Raw genomic sequence first — 17626 nt, 5'->3', positions numbered from 1 at the left:
AGCCTGCAGGCTACCTATGCCAGATTGCAGGACTACCTACTGACGACAAACACGAGACGAGACGTGACGCGACAGGGCCCTCTGACCAACAGAGCGGGATTCTAGCGATGCATGAAGAGAGAGAGAGAGAGAGAGAGGTAGCACAGATGGCGCTAATGTACACAGCCTTTGGGGAGGAGAATGTTGAAGTGATGAGTTTTCCTGTGCTAAATTACCTTATCTATACGAGTAGTATGTCGTTTTCAGAGTCCAGCCGGTGTTTTGTTTTAGCTGAGCACTTGCAAGAATGGGAATAGACAGGTAGTAGTGACACAGTTGCCAACAGTCGAACCTGTTTGGCTTGAGGCATCGAAAGAAGTATCACGAGCAGCAGGACATCGAATGGTGGGCCGGATATCGAGAAGCCCTCACTGGAAAGCTGGGGATATTTCTCAAAAGTTGGAGATACACGACATTAAGGTTGTGGCTAGTCCAGGGCTGAGATGTGATCAAACAACACATACATAAGGTAGACATAGTACAAACGACGCCAGCCGAGACCGGGGTTAAAAGAGGCTTGCAGCTTATTGAGAAACAAAGAAAAGGGCAGAGACAGAGTCAGGTGAGCAGATGCGCAAGGGCAAGCTATTGGTCCCCTCCTCTCTCTCTCTCTCCCCTTGCTCATCATGTAGATGAGTTTTCACGCTTAATGTCACGACATTTTGTCTCGGGTTGCCTCTTTTCTCACTTATATCCTGCGGAGTCGGGGGTGGCATTGTACGTAAAAGGAACTCAAAGTATCTATCCTTGACGAAACTTCTTCATCCCACAAGGGGCACATCATTGCCGAAAGCGCGGCCAAGAGTCCGATTCACGGAGGCATGTGATTTGACTTGGATACAGCACTCTTCTCTTGCCACTTCATCCACACGTTCTGAACGGATTCATGGTCGATACCGAAAACTAGTGAATGCGGGAAGGGGAGAGGAGAAGCGAACCACTTTTGCTTGGCGATGCTGCTCTTGCTGGATGGATAGAGGGGGGAGGCGGAGGTGTGACGGACGCTGCAGCGCACAGCCTCTCGCCTTCGTTCCGGTTCGCTGTATGGAGCAGAATCTCCTGTAGATAGACCAGATCCCAGCATATGTCTGTTTCTTCATAGCTCTCGGTTTGGTCATCTCGTGTGCTGACAAGACGCGATATCAGCGTGTGCCTGATGCACGTCAAATGAGCCTATCAAGAACAATGAAACTTCCTGATAAGACTCTGCGAGTCTATCTGCGTCTTCCCGTCCTGCACCATGCTGGATGATATCAACAATAGACGACAACGGAGATTTAGGCGGCCTCTTTCTAGACCAAGCGGTCGTGCTGTTACGCCACGCATCCAACACTTGTCCGTTTTGTGCTGTGACCACCATGCTGTCTACCGTACCTAGCTCTCGGCCAGACGACGCTGCCAAGACACGACGGGACAAGGATGGCCAGCCTGCCTGGTTATCGAGCTTGCTAGTTTCCCATGAACCAAGGATGTCGACAAATTGCACAGCTGCTGTGTATCGATACTGCACAGGGAGGTTTAAGGTAACAAGCCGGTGTGTGGTTGCAGTCGGTAAGGTAGGAGCAGAAAGTCGACATCTAACAAGAAGGAGAGTAGCATCGTTGCACCGCAAAGGACATGCCTCTCTCTGCACGCCTCCGTTCACGTAGTCGTGCAAGATGTGAACTGCTGATGCGGCCAGACTTCACGATGGCCGCGAGAATAGGGGTCCCTTTTGAAGTGCCATCTGCCTCTTATCACAGGTATAACCATTACTAGTACTCACCTTGTTTCTGTTGCTAACGCCGTGAGAGGAGTGAGCCAAGCTTCTTGGCGAAGGATGCGCTGGCTCATGATTCTCGCCGAGTCAATCCGTGAAAAGAAACAAATCGGAGCCGTCATTCCGCATCTGAGGCCGCATTCGAGGTGCGGCGTGAAGAGCTGAGGATGTTGATTCCACCTCCCATGTCATCTTGACGCGATGGTCCGTAGCTTGATATGGGCTAGCAAATGTAAGCTATGCCGGCAGATGGAGGGACTAGCAAATAGCAGCAGCAGCTTGAAGAGTCCATTAGGGCCCCATTGATGCAGCATCTGACCACATGCCAGTCGGGCGGTTGGCTCAGGCTGCTTGTTCGTCGATGTTGTTGTCCGTAGACCTGGAACAGTGCCTGTTATTATTATTAAACGCGGGTGTGCTGTCGACAAGGGCTCCGCTCATGAATACATAATCGCATCTCGGCAACTAGACCGTTGTATTTTTGCCAGCTTGCAATCAACAGGGCCCTGCCTTATTTCCTTTCTCTTTTCTCTTCCCTACCCTACATCCTGCTCTCTTCCTGACTCCCGGCCTCGGCTGTAGCCGTTTGTCCTTGTTCTTCTCGTGTTGTAATAGTAGGTGCGTCGCATCGTCAGGTTAGCGGCCGCAGCGGTGACGCCACCAACCAACTGCTGCCTGCGCTCATCTCATCTCAAGGCATTCCGCCTACCTGCATTCACAGTAAAACGGCGTCGAGTCATAACAGTCCTCTCCGGTGTTCTGCATTGACAGAATCTCTCGTCCTGCCTCGATCCGACGCCTTTTTCACACCGCCATTGCGAGGACTCGATCCATAGCGGCTCTCCGGAAGGACAACTGGCGGATATTGGCCTCTTGCGCCTGAGACTTGTGCCCAAACCCGCCTTTTGGCTCTTCATTTCTGCTCTTGTCCGCCTTTGTCCATTGTCAAAGTCTCATAATAGTCGATCAGCAGAGCAGATAGAGCAAGACACCAGCAGAAATAACCCCTCCCTTTTCGTCGGTCAAACCTCAGTCTGCCGGCAAAGGCTCACCGTGATCAAGTGCCAAGCCAGGCGAGATCCAACATCTCCAAACCATCATCCCGGGGTGGAGCACAGAGGCACCCAGAGCGGAGGCTAGAAGCCCTTGCAAGCTCTTGATCAGTGCGTCATCCAGGCCCTCGGTTCTGAGCCCGTCCGTCAGCTCAATATTGTGGCCGCGCCATCACGAGCCTCCCGCTCCTTTTCTTCCTATCTACAAGATCAGCCAGGCAGTCCGTCGGTTGATGCGAAAGAGACGATAGCTGAGGAACCGCTGTTTGTTGCATCAGCAATCACCGCATTCTGCATCGCCTCTTGCATCATCACTCAGCGCCGCTGCCCGTCCAAACGAGTGCCCACCAGCGAATCGACTGCCACCTCTGGCCCCTCGTGGCTCTGCACAGATCACCATCCCGGCAGCAGCTGCGGGGTGTTTTTTATCTCAATTTCCTCCTGCTTCAACGTCTAAGGAGAGGCGTGTGATAATATACCAAGTACTACCACCTCTCATAGGTCCGGCTAGGCAGCGCAAGGGGGCAACGGGAGCGGAAACGGAACAGGGACCTGGAGAAGAGAAAAGAGAAGACAAAGAAAAACAGAGAACAGGCACACCACCCTAACCCTAAAGAGGGACAGGCCGCGGGATCCCGACCGAGAAAATTAGAGGCGCTGCTTGTTTTTATGCTTGTTCTTGGCTGCTGCAGCACACACGTCGACGATCCGTGCATTTCCTGGTCTGTGGAGAAGGGGAAACTGAGCTCGACTGCGGACAAGCCCGTTCAAGCAGGGCAAGGCAAGACAAGGTGCGGTGGAAGCGAGTACAAGTAGGTACGAACGAAGCGTCGAGTCGAGTCGAGTCTGGGGCCAAAGAGGAGAGGAGACGGCAGACATCTGTTCCATTTTTCTCGGGCTCTTCTGGACTGCTACTACCCAGTAGTAGGACGGCATACTAAGCTGCTGGCCTAGCACTGCCGTGTCTGCCTGTGTGTGTTCCGGCTGGTCTCGTCTTTCTCTCTCTGCATCATCGTCACGGTTGCTTCCCCTTTCGAACGCCGACCTGCTTGAAAGCCTCTCCTAAGAAGGATCAGATAACCCAGAAACAAGACCACCTGTCATCTTCCTTTGTCTTCAATCTCATCTAAACTCTTTTTGTCCTTCAACGGCAGTCTCTCTTTCTGCTCTCTTCATCCCTTACGGCCAGCAGAAAGAGGCCCTTGCTCAGCTCTGCCTATCCCGCCGCCGCATCCTCCCTTCCTCCTCCTCTCTCTCTCTCCTCCTCATTCTACCTCGCTCTCCCACATTATATCTTCCTCTGCTTTCTTCAGCAAGTCTCACCCACGCCTTATCTCTTAACCTGCCCGCTCGCTTCTCACCCTCGGAAGCCCGGAGCGTGCCTGCACCTTCCCGAACTGCCCGTCTGCCGTGTCGCGCCAGCTCGGCATCTTGTTGCCGGGCTCTGGATCGTGTGTCTTGGACTGTTTCTCAACCTCACCGGCAAACGCGATATCCATAAAGACGCAGCATTTTCTCCTCCGGCTGTATTCTTTTCTATCTTTTTTCTACAGTTTCTTTCTTTTTTCCGTCATCTCTCTCTCGTGTCTTTCGTTCTCTTGTTTTAGCAGCCGAAGGTCAGGCTCTGATACGTCTGGATCTTTTGCCGCATCCTGATCGGCTTCATCTTCACCTGAAGGACGCCTCCCTGTCGATCTTCTGAACCGACTCCCGTTATAACCGCTCTTTATCAGCACCAACAGCGGGTGAGAAACCTGAACAAGCCTTGCCAGCCGGTGCAGACCACGCAGCCTAACGAATGGACAGCACCGCACAACTCGCCATGCAGTCTCTCAAGACGCCTCAGGCTTCCGACTCGGACATCTCTCCATCGTCGACGGCGCCGCCGCAAGAAGGGTACTTCCCGTCGTCTGATGCCAGTGGCAGCCAAAACTCGGCGCCGTTGCCCTCGAATGCCAGCGACACTTCATCTCGGCGTCACTCAAGCATCAGCTTTGCCACTGAGCTTGCAAAGCCCAATGGAGCCCCGCTGGGTAAGACCATATCGGCCTCTTCTGCCGGCAAACGCAAGGCCACAGGCATTCCGAAGCGACCTTCAGACGGTGTGAAAGGACGAGCTCCATCTCCTCCGCATAGCAGGTAAGTCTTGGGATTTTCGTCTTGCTCTACTCTGTCTACACTCTTGTTTTGTCCTCTCTCTCCTCCCTATAATCACCGCCTTGGGCCTTGTGCGTTCTCTTGTGTTCCCATGATCGACACTGCGTGTCTCTGGACGGCAATACGGCAAATATCAAGTTGTGTCTTGGGCATCCGAGGGCGCTCCAAGACATTGTGCTCGGCGGGAACGGCCTGTGTCCAATCCACAAGAGACACTGTTTGTGCTTCTCCAGGCCTTCCAACCGCGTGGTCTCGGCACAATTTTGCCGGCCAGGCATGTATGATGCGTTTCCCCCGAGCTTGCCTGGCATCACGTCTGTTGCCGTCGCCGTTCGACCTGCCAGCACGACATATGTCTTCCTTGTACGATCGAGTCGTCGGGTACAGCGGTAGAGCTGCGATAGTGTCAAGTCCATGTGGGCCGAGGATGGCTTCGATCCCCACGCTAGCGGCACTCCTTATTTGGCACCTTGAGCATCCAGAGTTCATCAGTCGTGTCTGGCCATTTGGTTCTTGGGGGGCCGAGGATGCAGCTATCTCCAACCTCCTGCGAGCACACAGCGGCTGGATATGGCTGGAGCTGGCGGCACAGATTGCGACTGGAGACTCCCTCCAAGGCCGCCAAAACCCCGGCTCGAGGCCCCGTTGACTGGCGGTTGGATGCCTCTTCCCCAAATCTCCAGCAGACGAAACCCCTTCTCCCATGATCCCTGGCAAGAGGCGACCAGCCCATTGGCCCCACCGCTCCGGGAGCTTCTCGTTATGGCTATATTTTCTCTTGCCTACCCCGCCGGCATCACCCTTTCCTGCGGTGCGACTCGACGGACGTCGCTCCAGCTCGCCGCAGTCGCAAGCCTCCCGTCATTTTGCTCTCACATGCCTCCTCCTCCTCCTCCTCCTTGGCACTTGTGATATTTACCTCACTCATTCTTTCCTTGTCTTGTTGTCTGGGCCAACTACCTTAGTTTTCTCTCGTTTTTATTTCCTACTCTCTCTTGACCCTGGCTACTTCGAATTGTGCAACGGAATGACGGCGCTAACCTCGCAACCGGGCGACAGATTCCAGCGTCATGTTGGCTTTGACAACGTCCCTAGCGGCGAGACGTCGAAGAAAATTCCCTCGTCGCTCGTGCTCAATGTCAGACACGCTGGGTATCAGCCGCGCCGGAGATCGCGCACCTTCATGGTCGGCATTGACGAGCACACGTATTCGGACTATGCCATACAGTGGCTGCTCGACGAACTGGTCGACGACGGCGACGAGATCATCTGCGTGCGCGTCATTGAGAAGGACGTGCGCCTTAGCGAGAAGTCGTACCACAGCGACGCGCAGCAGGTCATGAAGAGCATCTTGGAAAAGAACACTGAGAACCGGGCCGTCGCATTTGTCCTGGAGTATGCAGTCGGCAAGCTGCATGCTACCTTTCAGTCGCTGGTACGTGGCTGGGATAGCCTTTGCCTTTCACCGCTCCTCCTACCATTGCAGGGCTAGACTAATCTGTTCAAACACCAGATTCAACTGTACCAGCCGGCCATGCTCATTGTGGGCACTCGGGGACGGTCCCTCGGAGGCATCCAAGGCCTGGTCAACAACCGCAACTCGTTCTCAAAGTACTGCCTGCAGTACTCCCCCATACCCGTCGTCGTCGTTAGGCCTAGCGAGAAACGTAATAAGAAGAAGGCTAAGCGGACCAACGACAGTACGCGACAGACATATGTCAGCATGCTGGCCGCCACTAATGGCAAGCACGAGGCCGACAGCGAAGCCAGCAGCAGCTATGAGTTGGAGGTGCAGATCCCGCGCGAGGAGGAGGCGCATCAGGTAGCAAAGGTACTGGGCCTGCCCGCCAAGTTTGATCCAACAATCAAGCCGCTCCACGAGTCTGTCTTGATGAGGTCAAAATCCCCCGATCCTGTGGCCGGCCCCCGAACAAGTCTCGCGCGCCGCGTCAGCGCAGACCCCTCGCCTCCCAGCGCCCCCAATAGTGAGGATGAGGAAGATGACGAGGAGGGGGAGTTTGAGGTCATGACCGGGGTGGACGCTCTGAGCCAGCAGCAGAAGCTCGATCAGCTTCACAAGATGGAGGTCAGCGAGGCGGCCGCTCTTCGACAGGGCATCAATGAAGAGGAGGAGGACGAGTCCGATGAAGCCCAGGCGCAGAACTCTGGGGGCGCATCCTAGAAGATGCGCGTCGGACTAGGCCGTGCCTCCCAGGCTCAGCACTCGGACGACTCCAGCGATACCCCCACGGTCGTTCCAGCAGCGGAAGGCGGCGGCACAGGCGAGGTCGAACCCGAGGTTACAATGAGAGGAGGTGGAGATGGAGACGAATCCAATACCTTTCGCGCTCGCTATCGCCGAAGGGGGCGTCGTCCCGGTCAATCAGCGTCTGCTTCGAGTTCAACGCCTTCTGAAACTTCAGAACCGTCGGCAGAGGTCGGAGAAGCACCAGCATCGGGGCAGCCGTCTGAAGGCAACGCGCCATCCCAGACACCGCCAAGGTCAAGGCCGTATGGTTAGAGAGCGTCGGTGTTGACAATCCAACCACCTGCGAATGGTGCTTCTGGGACCGCTCCAGTATCGGACGGCCATTTCATGATGAGTCCCTTCATGATGAGCCCCTACACCGACGGGCCCTCTGAAGCCGCCACTCCTACGAGAAGCCGTGGGAGGAACGATCCACCGACAACGGGCTATGTTACGCCCAGTTCCTTTCTTTCCATGGCTGGCACCTCTAGCCGGGACACATCTGTGGACGATTATTTCACAATGAGTCCTTGTAGTCCATATACGGTTGATAGTACTATGGATAGTCCTTCGAGGGGAAGGAAGCGGCGGGGAAGACGATCAGTACATGATCTTCCACTTACTTTGTCGCCGGTTTTGGAACCCTCCCACGGGCCGCCAATTGATACACCTCCGAGGCCCGCATCATCAAGACACTCAAGCTCCCACAGAGGTGTATCACCTTGGGGCCAAGCTGCAAGGGGCTCGTCTTCTAGAGCCAAACTCATCCATGAGGGAGCCAGGGCTCGCAGACCAAACGCGCCGTTGCTCTGGCCCATGGCGGTTGACGGAGGGTCATCGCCGGAGCAGTCCGCAATCGACCTTCGAAAGGAGCGGCGTTCATGGGCAGCTACGGCCTCATATCCATCTCCACTGTTGCTAGATGGCGGCGAGGGTGCTCGTCATGGCGTACATGCTGAACTCAGGCGGCTTAATGGCTGGGCGGCAGAAGCTTCGAGGGCAGCTGATATTGCCAACATGTATCCGACGGGCAAGCAAAAGTCAAAGGCAGGCAGTCCCGCGGATGTGCGGCCACCGGGCGAGGACAAGGTGTACCTCGTCAGAGAAATTGATGTGCTAAAGGCAAGATTGGGGGCCAAGTCGGAGGAGGGTACCCCAGAGCGAGCATAGCAGCCCCCTCCTTCAGTGTATCAATCTCCTTCAGTGTATCAATCTCCTACTGTGAGCCGCTCTTCTTCTCAACATGGCCCTTCCAGTCAGCTCCGCCGTTCAGCTTCTGAGCGCCACCCCTCTTCTCGTGTGGACCGCTCTTCTCAGGAGGTTCGCCGTTCCCATTCCCAGCACCGGCCCTCTTTCTCGCAACAGTCGACCCAGCAAGGAAGCCTGGAAGAACTGGAACGACAGATGATCACGGCGCAATTGGAACTACTACAGCAATTGAAACGACTACGGCTGCGATTGTCTCAGGTCCAGATTGGACAACAGACGCTGACAGATCCGCCCCTTGCAGAGTCTCAGCCACAGGCGCTGGTCCATCTGCCTCAGTTGCAGGCGCCATGCCACCCGCCCTGCAGACCGTCTCAAGCGCGGACGTTGCTTGATCCGCCTCATCGCGTTTCTCGACCACAGCAACAGCAACGGCGTCGATTCCAGCCACAGCAGCAACCCTTCCAGCAAGAGTTACAGCTACAGCGGCAAGGCTCCCAGCATCAAATGCAGCCAGAGGAGCAAGCCTTTTGGCATCAGTCGGAGCTTCAGCGGGATGGCCACCAGCATCAGTTGATGTCACTACCACAGCAACAAGCCTCCCAGTAGCAATGGCAGCCACAGCAGCAAAGCTTCCAGCAGCAGTGGCCGTATCAGTGGCATCATCAGTGGCAGCCGCAGCAGCAAGCTTACCAGCATCAGTGGCAGCCACAGCAAGATTATCCGCAGCATTTACTACCACAGCAGCAAGGCCCCCAGCATCAGTTGGAGCTTCCGCAGCCAGGCTCTCAGCGTCGAACACAGCGACAACCGCAAGGCTCCCAGCGTCGACGCCGGCGACAGCTCCAGGGGCAGCCGGGCACTCGCCATGAAGAGCATCTGCGACCGCCTTCTCAGGCTGGGGCGCAGCTTGCTGTGCAGACATTGCCGTCTTCAAAAGAGTCTCGCCGACGGAGCCAGTCATCTAGCACGCAGTCTACAGAAGGTGGGGTCCGTCCCGATGTATTAGATGACGACGAGGCAGACGCAGATGCAGCCTCCGACGCCGAGAAACAAGAGGGTTTCTGCATGCCCCTGGTGAAGGAGCTGACGATTGTCCTTCCAAAGCGCGAATAAGCGCCTTGGAAATCAACGGGGAAGACTTTCTGACTACTGTTTGGGCGAAGTTACGAGATTGTGGTGGTTGAAGAGGGCTTCGCGGCACAACAAAGCGCGGGGAGAAGAGCGATGCGTTGATTGAATGAAACAGTTGATATGCATAGAGCGGTGAGCCATGATCGGAAGACTGGGAATTGTGTATGTATGATAGCGCGGGTCGGGCCATGATTGCTCAAGAGGAGATGTGGTATCAACCATGGCATCTACCAGGTAAATAGATATTGGTTTAGCTCCGCGGCAGCCAGATGAAGAAAGCGATTGAGTTTTGATGCGGGTTGAAACGTGCCGTGCATTCCGTGAAGCAGACGATGACGAACCATCGGGGTGCATATGTATGATCCCTGTCGTCGTTGACGCGGCTCGGGAGAGGGGAAGAGGAGGCTGTCGTAGGCAGTTGGAACTGTACGAGAGGCGAAGATGCAGCCATACGAGGGCTTGTAAATAGACTAGAGCGATGGACGAGTGAAGAGAATTACTAGTAGTAGCATATAGATAGTTGAATACGAAGTAAGGAATCATGTGATGATGGTATGCATGTACGATACGAAGCTTGTATAGTCTACTACTGTATGCAGCAGAGTATCCTGGTGTTGCTGAAAATAGATGGTGTGGGAGGTGAAAGTGTTGCGTGGTGCCTTATACGATAGTGATGTGATGCCATTGGGCGGAACTCATTGGCCGGTTTATTCGCTGAATCACTTGGTGGGGCCTCCCAAGGCGAAACGACCCCGGATGCAGAAAGGCGAAGGATCGTCGTCATTCTTGTGGTTTCTCCATGTCCTTTTTTCGACCCTGGCTCGGTGATTACCTTCTACTTTCATTCTTACTCTTTCTTACTCTCGCTCCATCTCTTTACGTTTCTCGATATTCCTTCCTCACTCTACATTAATATTTAAGTGTAGTATTTACAAGCTGTGACACACACCAGCGCTCATTCGATACCGTTTCCCCGCGATATACGCCACGGCACTATTCTCTTCGAACAGCTGAGAATCACAATCCGCGCCGCATTTTTCTCTCTGCCTACCTTGGCAGACCAGCAGGCTAATTTGATATGAGCGTGGGGTTGTTTAATTTGCGGCTTAGCGATTAAATAGCCTGCTTTGAGCCTCGTTCATTATACGTACCTACCTCTTACTTTACTCCCGCCTTTGCGCTCCATTGGCCGACACTCGTTTATCGCGCGCTGCTTGATTTGACTGCACTGCACTGCATTGACTGCATCGGTGTCTCTGCATTTGAGAATACGAAAAGAGGAAGGAAGAGAGACAGGCGGATTTGTTTGCTGTGGCGGCTTGAGTTACGTTACTTGGGAGCTGATACAAGGCTTTGGCGGGGAAGATTGGACGACGACATCGAGTACGACGACGACGACGACGACGACGATATTGTGATTGAATCATAATCTCAATACTCGAACCTCGACACTGGCCGTCCAATTCGAAACCAGCTGCAGAGCACGGTTCTAACCAACATCAACCGACAACCAGCCAATCGACCGCACAGCCTCAACCCCAAGCAAGGCACACAAGCAAATGTGGCCATTCTCCCCCCCGTCGTGCGACCTCGATGCCTGCGCTCCGCCCAGCCCGCACGCCATCACGGCCGCCTCGCTGCTGTCGGCGCTGCCCTTCGCCGCCGTCTTCCTGGCCGCCAACACCGTCGCCGTGCGCCACATCTTCCCCAAGCTGAGCCGCGCCGCCCACGACGACGTTCGCGACGGCGAGGACCATGTGTTGCCGTCCCACGCGCCCGCCGCGCTGCGCCAGGCCCACGCCGAGCACGGCAGCAAGAGCTGGAGGCAGAGGGGCGCCGCCTGGGCGTTTGGCACCACGGTCGGGTTGGCGGCGACGCTGGGCGCCCTCATCATGGCCGAGATCGTCGGCGCCGTGGACGCAGCCGCGAGGAACCTGGCGCTGGCCGTCACGGTGCCGGCGCTGCTCTTCATGCTGGTCGTGCTGATACCCTGGTTGGAGTGCCGCAGCCTCGTCGCCAGCGCCGGCTGGAGCTTCCAGCGCACGGCCAGGGGCAAGCTGCCGCGGGTTGCCCTGGGCCTGCAGGCGGCGCTCTTTGGAGGCTGGCTGTTTGTCTTTTGGGCCATGGGCAGCGTGGTGCCGCGGGCGGAGATTCTGCTTCGTGCTGTACCGCCGCCGACGGCTGAGCACGGAGGTGACAAGGCGAGGGCTGTGCTGGGCAGTGCGGGCGAGCATCTGACGAGGGCGTGTCTGGAGCGCATCGGCGTCGTGGGCATCTCGCTCATGGCGCTGCTGTCGGGCTTTGCGTCCGTGTCGGCGCCGTGGCACACGTTTGGCCGGGCGGAGGCGAGGCGGCGCAGGCCGCTGACGGACGCGGACCTGAACCGCAAGCAGGCGGGGCTGGATGCGACGAGCGAGATGTTGGCGACGAAGCGGCATCGGCTGCAGCAGCTGCAGCGCAACGCGGCGGCGCAGGACGCGGGCAGGGGGGGCAAAGGGGGTAAAGGACTGGTCGGGATGGTGATGGGGTCGATGCGCGGGCTTTCGGGCGACGAGGCGGAGATGCAGACGCTGCGGATGGAGATTGCCGGGCTGGAAGCCATCGAGGCCAATCTGTCGTCGAACCTGGTGCTGATGAAGAGCCAGCGCGCGGCGTCGGCACGGGCTTCCACGACTCTGGGCCGCCTCCTGCTGGTGCCGTCGTACGTCTTCAGCGCGTACTGCGTGTACCGCATCCTGGCGACGGCGCTGACGACGATCCGGAGGGCGTCCTCGCCGTCGGCGAGCTTCGCGTCGAGCGATCCCATCAACCGCTTCCTGGGCCTCTTGGCGCGGCACTGGGACCCGAAGCTGGACCAGATGGCGTGGGCGCGCATCATCAGCTTTGCGCTGAGCGGCGTGATCCTCGTGGCGAGCGCCAACAGCGCCATCCAGACGTTCCACCTGTTTGCCAAGTGGACGCCGGGCCTGCTGCGGCATGCGCAGGCGAACCTCGCGCTGGCGGTGGGCCAGGTCGCGGCTACCTATGTCATCTCCGCGAGCCTGCTGCTGCGCAGCCAGCTGCCCAGCGAGGCGAGGTCGGCGGTGGGAGGGGTGCTCAGGGGCGCGCTGACGCCGGCCTTTGTGGACGGATGGTTTGAGGGGTGGTTCTTGCTGGGGAGCGTGGTGACGGCGCTGGGGATATGGCTGGGGGGCAAGATTGGGGGTGGGAGCGAGGTGGATTGGGATTTGGATGGGTACGGGATGGAGGAGATGGGGGCGAAGAGGTCGTGACGTTTTGTCTTTTCCTTTTGATTTCCATCTGATGTTTGTTTTCATGTCGGCGTGGCGTTGACCTGATGTACGAAATGGACGGCTGTTTTGTCTTTGTTCTAGCTTCTCTTCTATTGGCCAATGTATCAATATCTTGTCACGACTGCAAGCATCTATCCATCCATCCATCTACATCTCACAACGAAACAGAACAAATCCATCACACCATCACACAATCACACCCAGCTCCCTCCCCACCCTAAAGCTCTCCAGAATCGACCCCCAAACAGCCTGGCTCGTGAACTCAAGCACCTTCTCCCTCCTCTCCCCATCATCCACCCCATCCACCCTCCTCCACGCCCGTCCCCTGCGGACCTCGTCCTCCGTAAACCACCCCCACTCGAGATGCTCCTCCGGGTCCGTCACCACCCTCTCGCCCGCCTCCTCGTCCACGGTAGCAAGAAAGTTCATCTTGCCCCAGACCTCGCCCGACTCCATAAACGTCGTCACCTTCATCTCTATGCTGCCCGCAGCGGCGACGAGGTCCACGTCCTTTGCGTCTTCGAGGTCAGGCGGGATGCCCCATTCGCCCATCCGCGCGGCCTCGTCGGCGTTGATGGACGGCGCCATGCCGACGTGCGCGAGGAAGTGCGGGTCCGCCAGGCGGGCTTCCTCGTAGAGCTCGCGCGCGGCGGCGGCGAGCACGGACGGGTCCGAGGGGTCAACGGAGCCGCCGGGGGTTTCCCACTTGAGGGGGTACGAGTCTGTGGGGGAGCGGCGGAGGAGGAGGATCTCTGCCGGTGGCGGGGGTGAGGCTTTGGTGGTGGTACTTTGAGAGGATGATGATGATGAGTCCTTTTGAGATTGAGATTTGGGCTGGCGGAGGATGAGGACGCTGGTCATGAGGTGGGCGATGGGAGGGTTGCTCGTGGTGGAGAGGGATTGGGGGGGCTGGGTGGATAGGGGGGAGAGGGAGGGGGAGTGGGTGTAGGTGTACGGCGGCGGTGCCATTGTAACTGATTGATATTTTTTTTTCCTTGTTCTTGATAAGAGAAGTGTAAATGGGAATGCTGAGATTCTTAGTTGATGCTTGATATAGGGAATACGAAAAGCGGTGATGTGAGCTTATAAGACTCGATAGAGACGATATTGACCAAGGAACAACAAATGGGTCAATGAGGAATCACGATAAGTGGGCAAGGGCGCGCAATATAATATATCCGATCATCACCGCTTCAACAACCATCAACCAGGCAGCATCCATTGTGCTGAATTCCGCTGCCTGCAATAGGCAACACAATTTCACAGACACCGTCATCAAACCTTTCATCAGCCTCGTCACTTTTCAGAGGCAACCCCAGGACTGATTTTAGATATATATATTTTGTTTTAACTTCTATCAAACTCGCTTCAAAGCGGCTACCTTCGGCCGTGACGAGGTCGGTTTTTTTTTTGCTCTCTTGGGAGCCGCTTTGTTCTCTTCTGCTACTCTTTTGCTCTGCTCGTGCCTCAACTCCAGTCACAGCGCCTCCAGGTCTGTGATTTTCGCTCATCACTAAACATGAAGCCCGTCCACTCTACCCCTTTTTGCTCCCCCTGTTTTCCCGCTCTGCTACAGCCTCGTTGCAAACGACCGAGTGATCAAATGTGTCGGAAGAAGAAGAGAACAGGAAGAGAGGAAAGCAAACAAAGGCAGCCTGCAGAAAGATATCCCCCTTTTTTGTGTCCCCATGTAATCCGCAGGTGAAGAGTCACACCCCGCTCCCCAAGACCAGAGTAAAGCGTGAGCCGGTATCGTCATCATCATTAGAGAGTTCGATCATGCAATCATCTCTCCCTCCTTTTCAATCTGGTCTGTTCCCGCGTAAGTGCATGTCGTAACTGGAAAAGCAAAACTGCATCATTTTGACCGTTTCCTAACCCTCCCGACCCCCGTTGTAATTTGAGAAGAAGAAATGAAAGAAGGAAAAAGAAAGGAAAAAAGAAAAGAAAAAAAGAAAAAGAAGAAGAAAAAAACGAAAAGTATCAGAACAAATTGTTGCGGCCACGTGCAACTTTAGACAAACTTTCATTATATCCCGTCCACCACATAGCAAGCAAATAGGCCTCTCTGGAAGCCGAAGCAGGCAAAACATGGTAGGACAAAGTAGCCGTCGCAACGAACCACGCCAGCCGACGCCCGAGCGCCCAAAGATACATACCTATGCATCCTCTGGCATTCGTACGGCATCATCCAGCCTTGCCGAAAAGTCATGAGCCATATCCAAGCGGTTTGCGGCCGGAGACGGGCGAGATCGCAGGCTGTAGGGGAAAAGGGCCTGCCCGCAAATCGATAGAATAGTGGGAATCGGAACATTGTGCACACGATATAGCAGGACCGGATCCGCTGGCAGCAGTCTTGCGACGGCAATCTCTAGTCATTGAAAACCGAAAGGAAATGGCATCAAATTTTCACAATCGCTCTTTTCGTGATCCCTCGTTTTCGTTATGGTTTGGTTTTTACACTCGTCCAATTCGTCCCTTCTTACCAGCCGCGACGGTTGTCCAGCCGTCATCATCAGCAGCCGGAGCCGGGGCCGGAGCCGGAGCGTCGCCCTCGGCCGCGGGAGCAGCAGCAGCAGCAGCTTGCTGGCCGTTGGCACGAGGCGCCCGGTTGTCGTTGCGAGGTCCTCGGGGAGGGCCTTCTCCTCGGTCACCGCGGCCACCACGGCCTCCACGGAATGGACCCCGGGGGATTCGCTGTTCATTCGAAGCCGATCTCCAGTTTCCAGACTCGGTAGCTCTTGATTTCTGTCCCTGATTGAAATCCTTGGGCTGGTCACGCGTCCGAATAGGCACCTTCTGCTCCGCAGCACCGTTCTGCTTCTCCTGCTCGGTCCTGGGCTCTTCCTCAGTCTTGGTTGCCGTCTCGCCCTCAGCCTTTGACTCTGTCTTAGCCTCGGCGGCCTCGGCAGACTCAGCGGCCTCGGCAGCCTTCTTAGCTGCAGCCTCGGCCTCAGCCTCGGCCTTGGCAGCAGCAGCTTCCTTGGCCAGACGCCTCTCTTCCTTGGCCTTCTCATCCGCTTCCCGCTTCTCTTGAATCGCCTGCAGTCTCTTTTCTTCAATCTCCTTCTCCCTCGCGGCGGTGTCGATGGGTCGAGCAGCTCCAAAGGGGCTGGCCTTGGAGTCCGAAGCATTGGTAGAGGCGGTATCGGCAACTTCCGAGACGGTTCGCTTCTGGAGGTTCAGGCGAGGACGACCACCTTGGGCGAGGGTGGCAGGTGCGGCACCAGGAGAGGCCGGGGCCTCAGTTGCGGGCGCGTTGGCAGAGTCGGGACGCATGCGGTCACGCCATTGGAAATCCTTTTCAGCAGCGGTGGCAGTGCGCTCAGGGCGCTCAGGACGCTCGGCACGCTCGCTGTATTGCCGAGGGGAGCGGCCTTCCTGTCGTCCCTCGCCCCAGGCCGCGGGCTCCCGGCGGTTTCCACGGTACGAGTCGCTGCGCTCTCCCAAACCCTCCTGAGGTCCGCGAGCACGGCTGCTTTCACGGGATCCAGGTTCCTGCGGGGACAGAGGGGACAGAGGTCCGCGTCGCTCCCAGGTCATCTCGCGAGGAGCACGGCTCTCAAAGGCGGGATCACGAGGAGGGCGGCGTTCGCCAAAGTCATTCCGGGGACCCCTCGATGAAGGAAGGTCGGGCAGAGGGCCCTTGCGGGTCCACTCGCTCAAGTCTCGGGCAGACTCGCCAATACGGCCCTCTCGGCCTTCGCCGCCACGAGCTGTATCATCAATTAGCATACCGATTGCGAGGGGCCAGATGTAGCATGGAGGGAGCGAGACGTACGAGGATCAGCGATCTTGATCTTGATCATGCGGCCCTCGAAAGACTGTCCATCAAGGGTCAGGGCCTTCTTCAGGCCTTCGAGGTTGCCGAACTCGACGTATCCAAAGCCCTTGGGGCGCTGCAGCTCACGATCCTCGATGATTCGAACACTAACAACGTCGCAGCCGGTGAAAAAGTCGGTCACAGACTCGCTGGTGGCGTCATATGAGAGGTTGCCCAGGTGGGCGGTATACGGGGGCTTCTCGGGAAGCTTGGAGGGGACGGACTCGCGGACGGAGTAGCCTTGACAAGCGTTAACACGGGCGACGAGAAGCAGTAGTCGGGAATAGGAGGGCGCATACCTCGGTCCTGCCACGAGGACGCAGCAAAGGAGCGGCCGGTGTCTCGAGCCGGGGGGAGGGCTTGGGTGCCTATGGGATTTGGTCAGTATCAGGTTGCCATCTGCTATAAAGTCTAGCACGCCATATGTCGTCTCGCTCCTGTTCTTCCTTCCCTTTCCCATTCTCTTCCTCTAGTTGGGTTCCCCAGGCTCATTCCCCCTGTCTCGTCTTCTCTCCCTTGTACCCCGGGTAGATGATTGCTAAATGCCATGCAGCACTTACCAGAAACTGTGAGTATGTTAGCAAGAGACCAGCAGGCGAGATTCAAGGAGCAGCAACATACCATAGGTTTCCTCAACCTCATCAGCCCAGTTGGAGCCTCCACCAAAACCTGCGTCCAGAGTCAGCATAAGGCATGCCGATGATCGGACGTTGTGTATATAGTGCCGGCGGGGTGTCAATGCGACCCCGGTATAGAGTTGTCGACGAGGGCATCAAGGGAGGGGCGACGGACCTGAATCAGCCAGAAAGTCCCCGAGGGACATTTTCTGCTGTTCCTTCTTCTTGGGAGCTATGGATCATCGTCAGCAGGGCACTCTCGAGGCGGCAGCAGCGCCGGGCTCGGTGACATACGCAT

The 17626-nt window shown here is 56.5% G+C and overlaps 5 protein-coding genes across 5 annotated transcripts; 3 read left to right on the top strand and 2 right to left on the bottom strand.

Annotated features, from left to right (window-relative positions):
* Positions 1-6034: 6034 nt before the first annotated feature.
* BBK36DRAFT_1119476 (hypothetical protein) lies at positions 6035-7189 on the top strand (the record flags this gene model as incomplete). The annotated part of the gene is made up of 2 exons (XM_024890593.1): positions 6035-6442; positions 6521-7189. 2 exons carry the CDS (start codon positions 6035-6037, stop codon positions 7187-7189), a joined length of 1077 nt encoding a protein of 358 aa, XP_024749831.1.
* An 882-nt stretch (positions 7190-8071) lies between these two features.
* On the top strand, positions 8072-9470 carry BBK36DRAFT_1159542 (hypothetical protein; the record flags this gene model as incomplete). Its single annotated transcript, XM_024894207.1, has 2 exons — positions 8072-8346; positions 9053-9470. 2 exons carry the CDS (start codon positions 8072-8074, stop codon positions 9468-9470), a joined length of 693 nt encoding a protein of 230 aa, XP_024749830.1.
* A 1684-nt stretch (positions 9471-11154) lies between these two features.
* BBK36DRAFT_1169100 (hypothetical protein) lies at positions 11155-12867 on the top strand (the record flags this gene model as incomplete). The annotated part of the gene is made up of 1 exon (XM_024895267.1): positions 11155-12867. The coding sequence occupies one exon, from the start codon at positions 11155-11157 to the stop codon at positions 12865-12867; it is 1713 nt and encodes a 570-aa protein (XP_024749829.1).
* Positions 12868-13074: 207 nt separating this feature from the next.
* On the bottom strand, positions 13075-13857 carry BBK36DRAFT_4754 (hypothetical protein; the record flags this gene model as incomplete). The annotated part of the gene is made up of 1 exon (XM_024898125.1): positions 13075-13857. One exon carries the CDS (start codon positions 13855-13857, stop codon positions 13075-13077), a length of 783 nt encoding a protein of 260 aa, XP_024749828.1.
* Positions 13858-15241: 1384 nt separating this feature from the next.
* BBK36DRAFT_1201421 (hypothetical protein) lies at positions 15242-17626 on the bottom strand (the record flags this gene model as incomplete). Its single annotated transcript, XM_024897170.1, has 7 exons — positions 15242-16604; positions 16670-16951; positions 17011-17079; positions 17272-17277; positions 17333-17380; positions 17504-17560; positions 17623-17626. 7 exons carry the CDS (start codon positions 17624-17626, stop codon positions 15346-15348), a joined length of 1725 nt encoding a protein of 574 aa, XP_024749827.1. The 3' UTR covers positions 15242-15345.

The sequence above is a fragment of the Trichoderma citrinoviride genome (assembly GCF_003025115.1).
Source record: "Trichoderma citrinoviride strain TUCIM 6016 unplaced genomic scaffold BBK36scaffold_7, whole genome shotgun sequence".
NCBI lineage: Eukaryota > Fungi > Ascomycota > Sordariomycetes > Hypocreales > Hypocreaceae > Trichoderma > Trichoderma citrinoviride.
The sequence above is the reverse complement of the archived record's forward strand: the minus strand, read 5'-3'. Positions and strand labels throughout refer to the sequence as shown.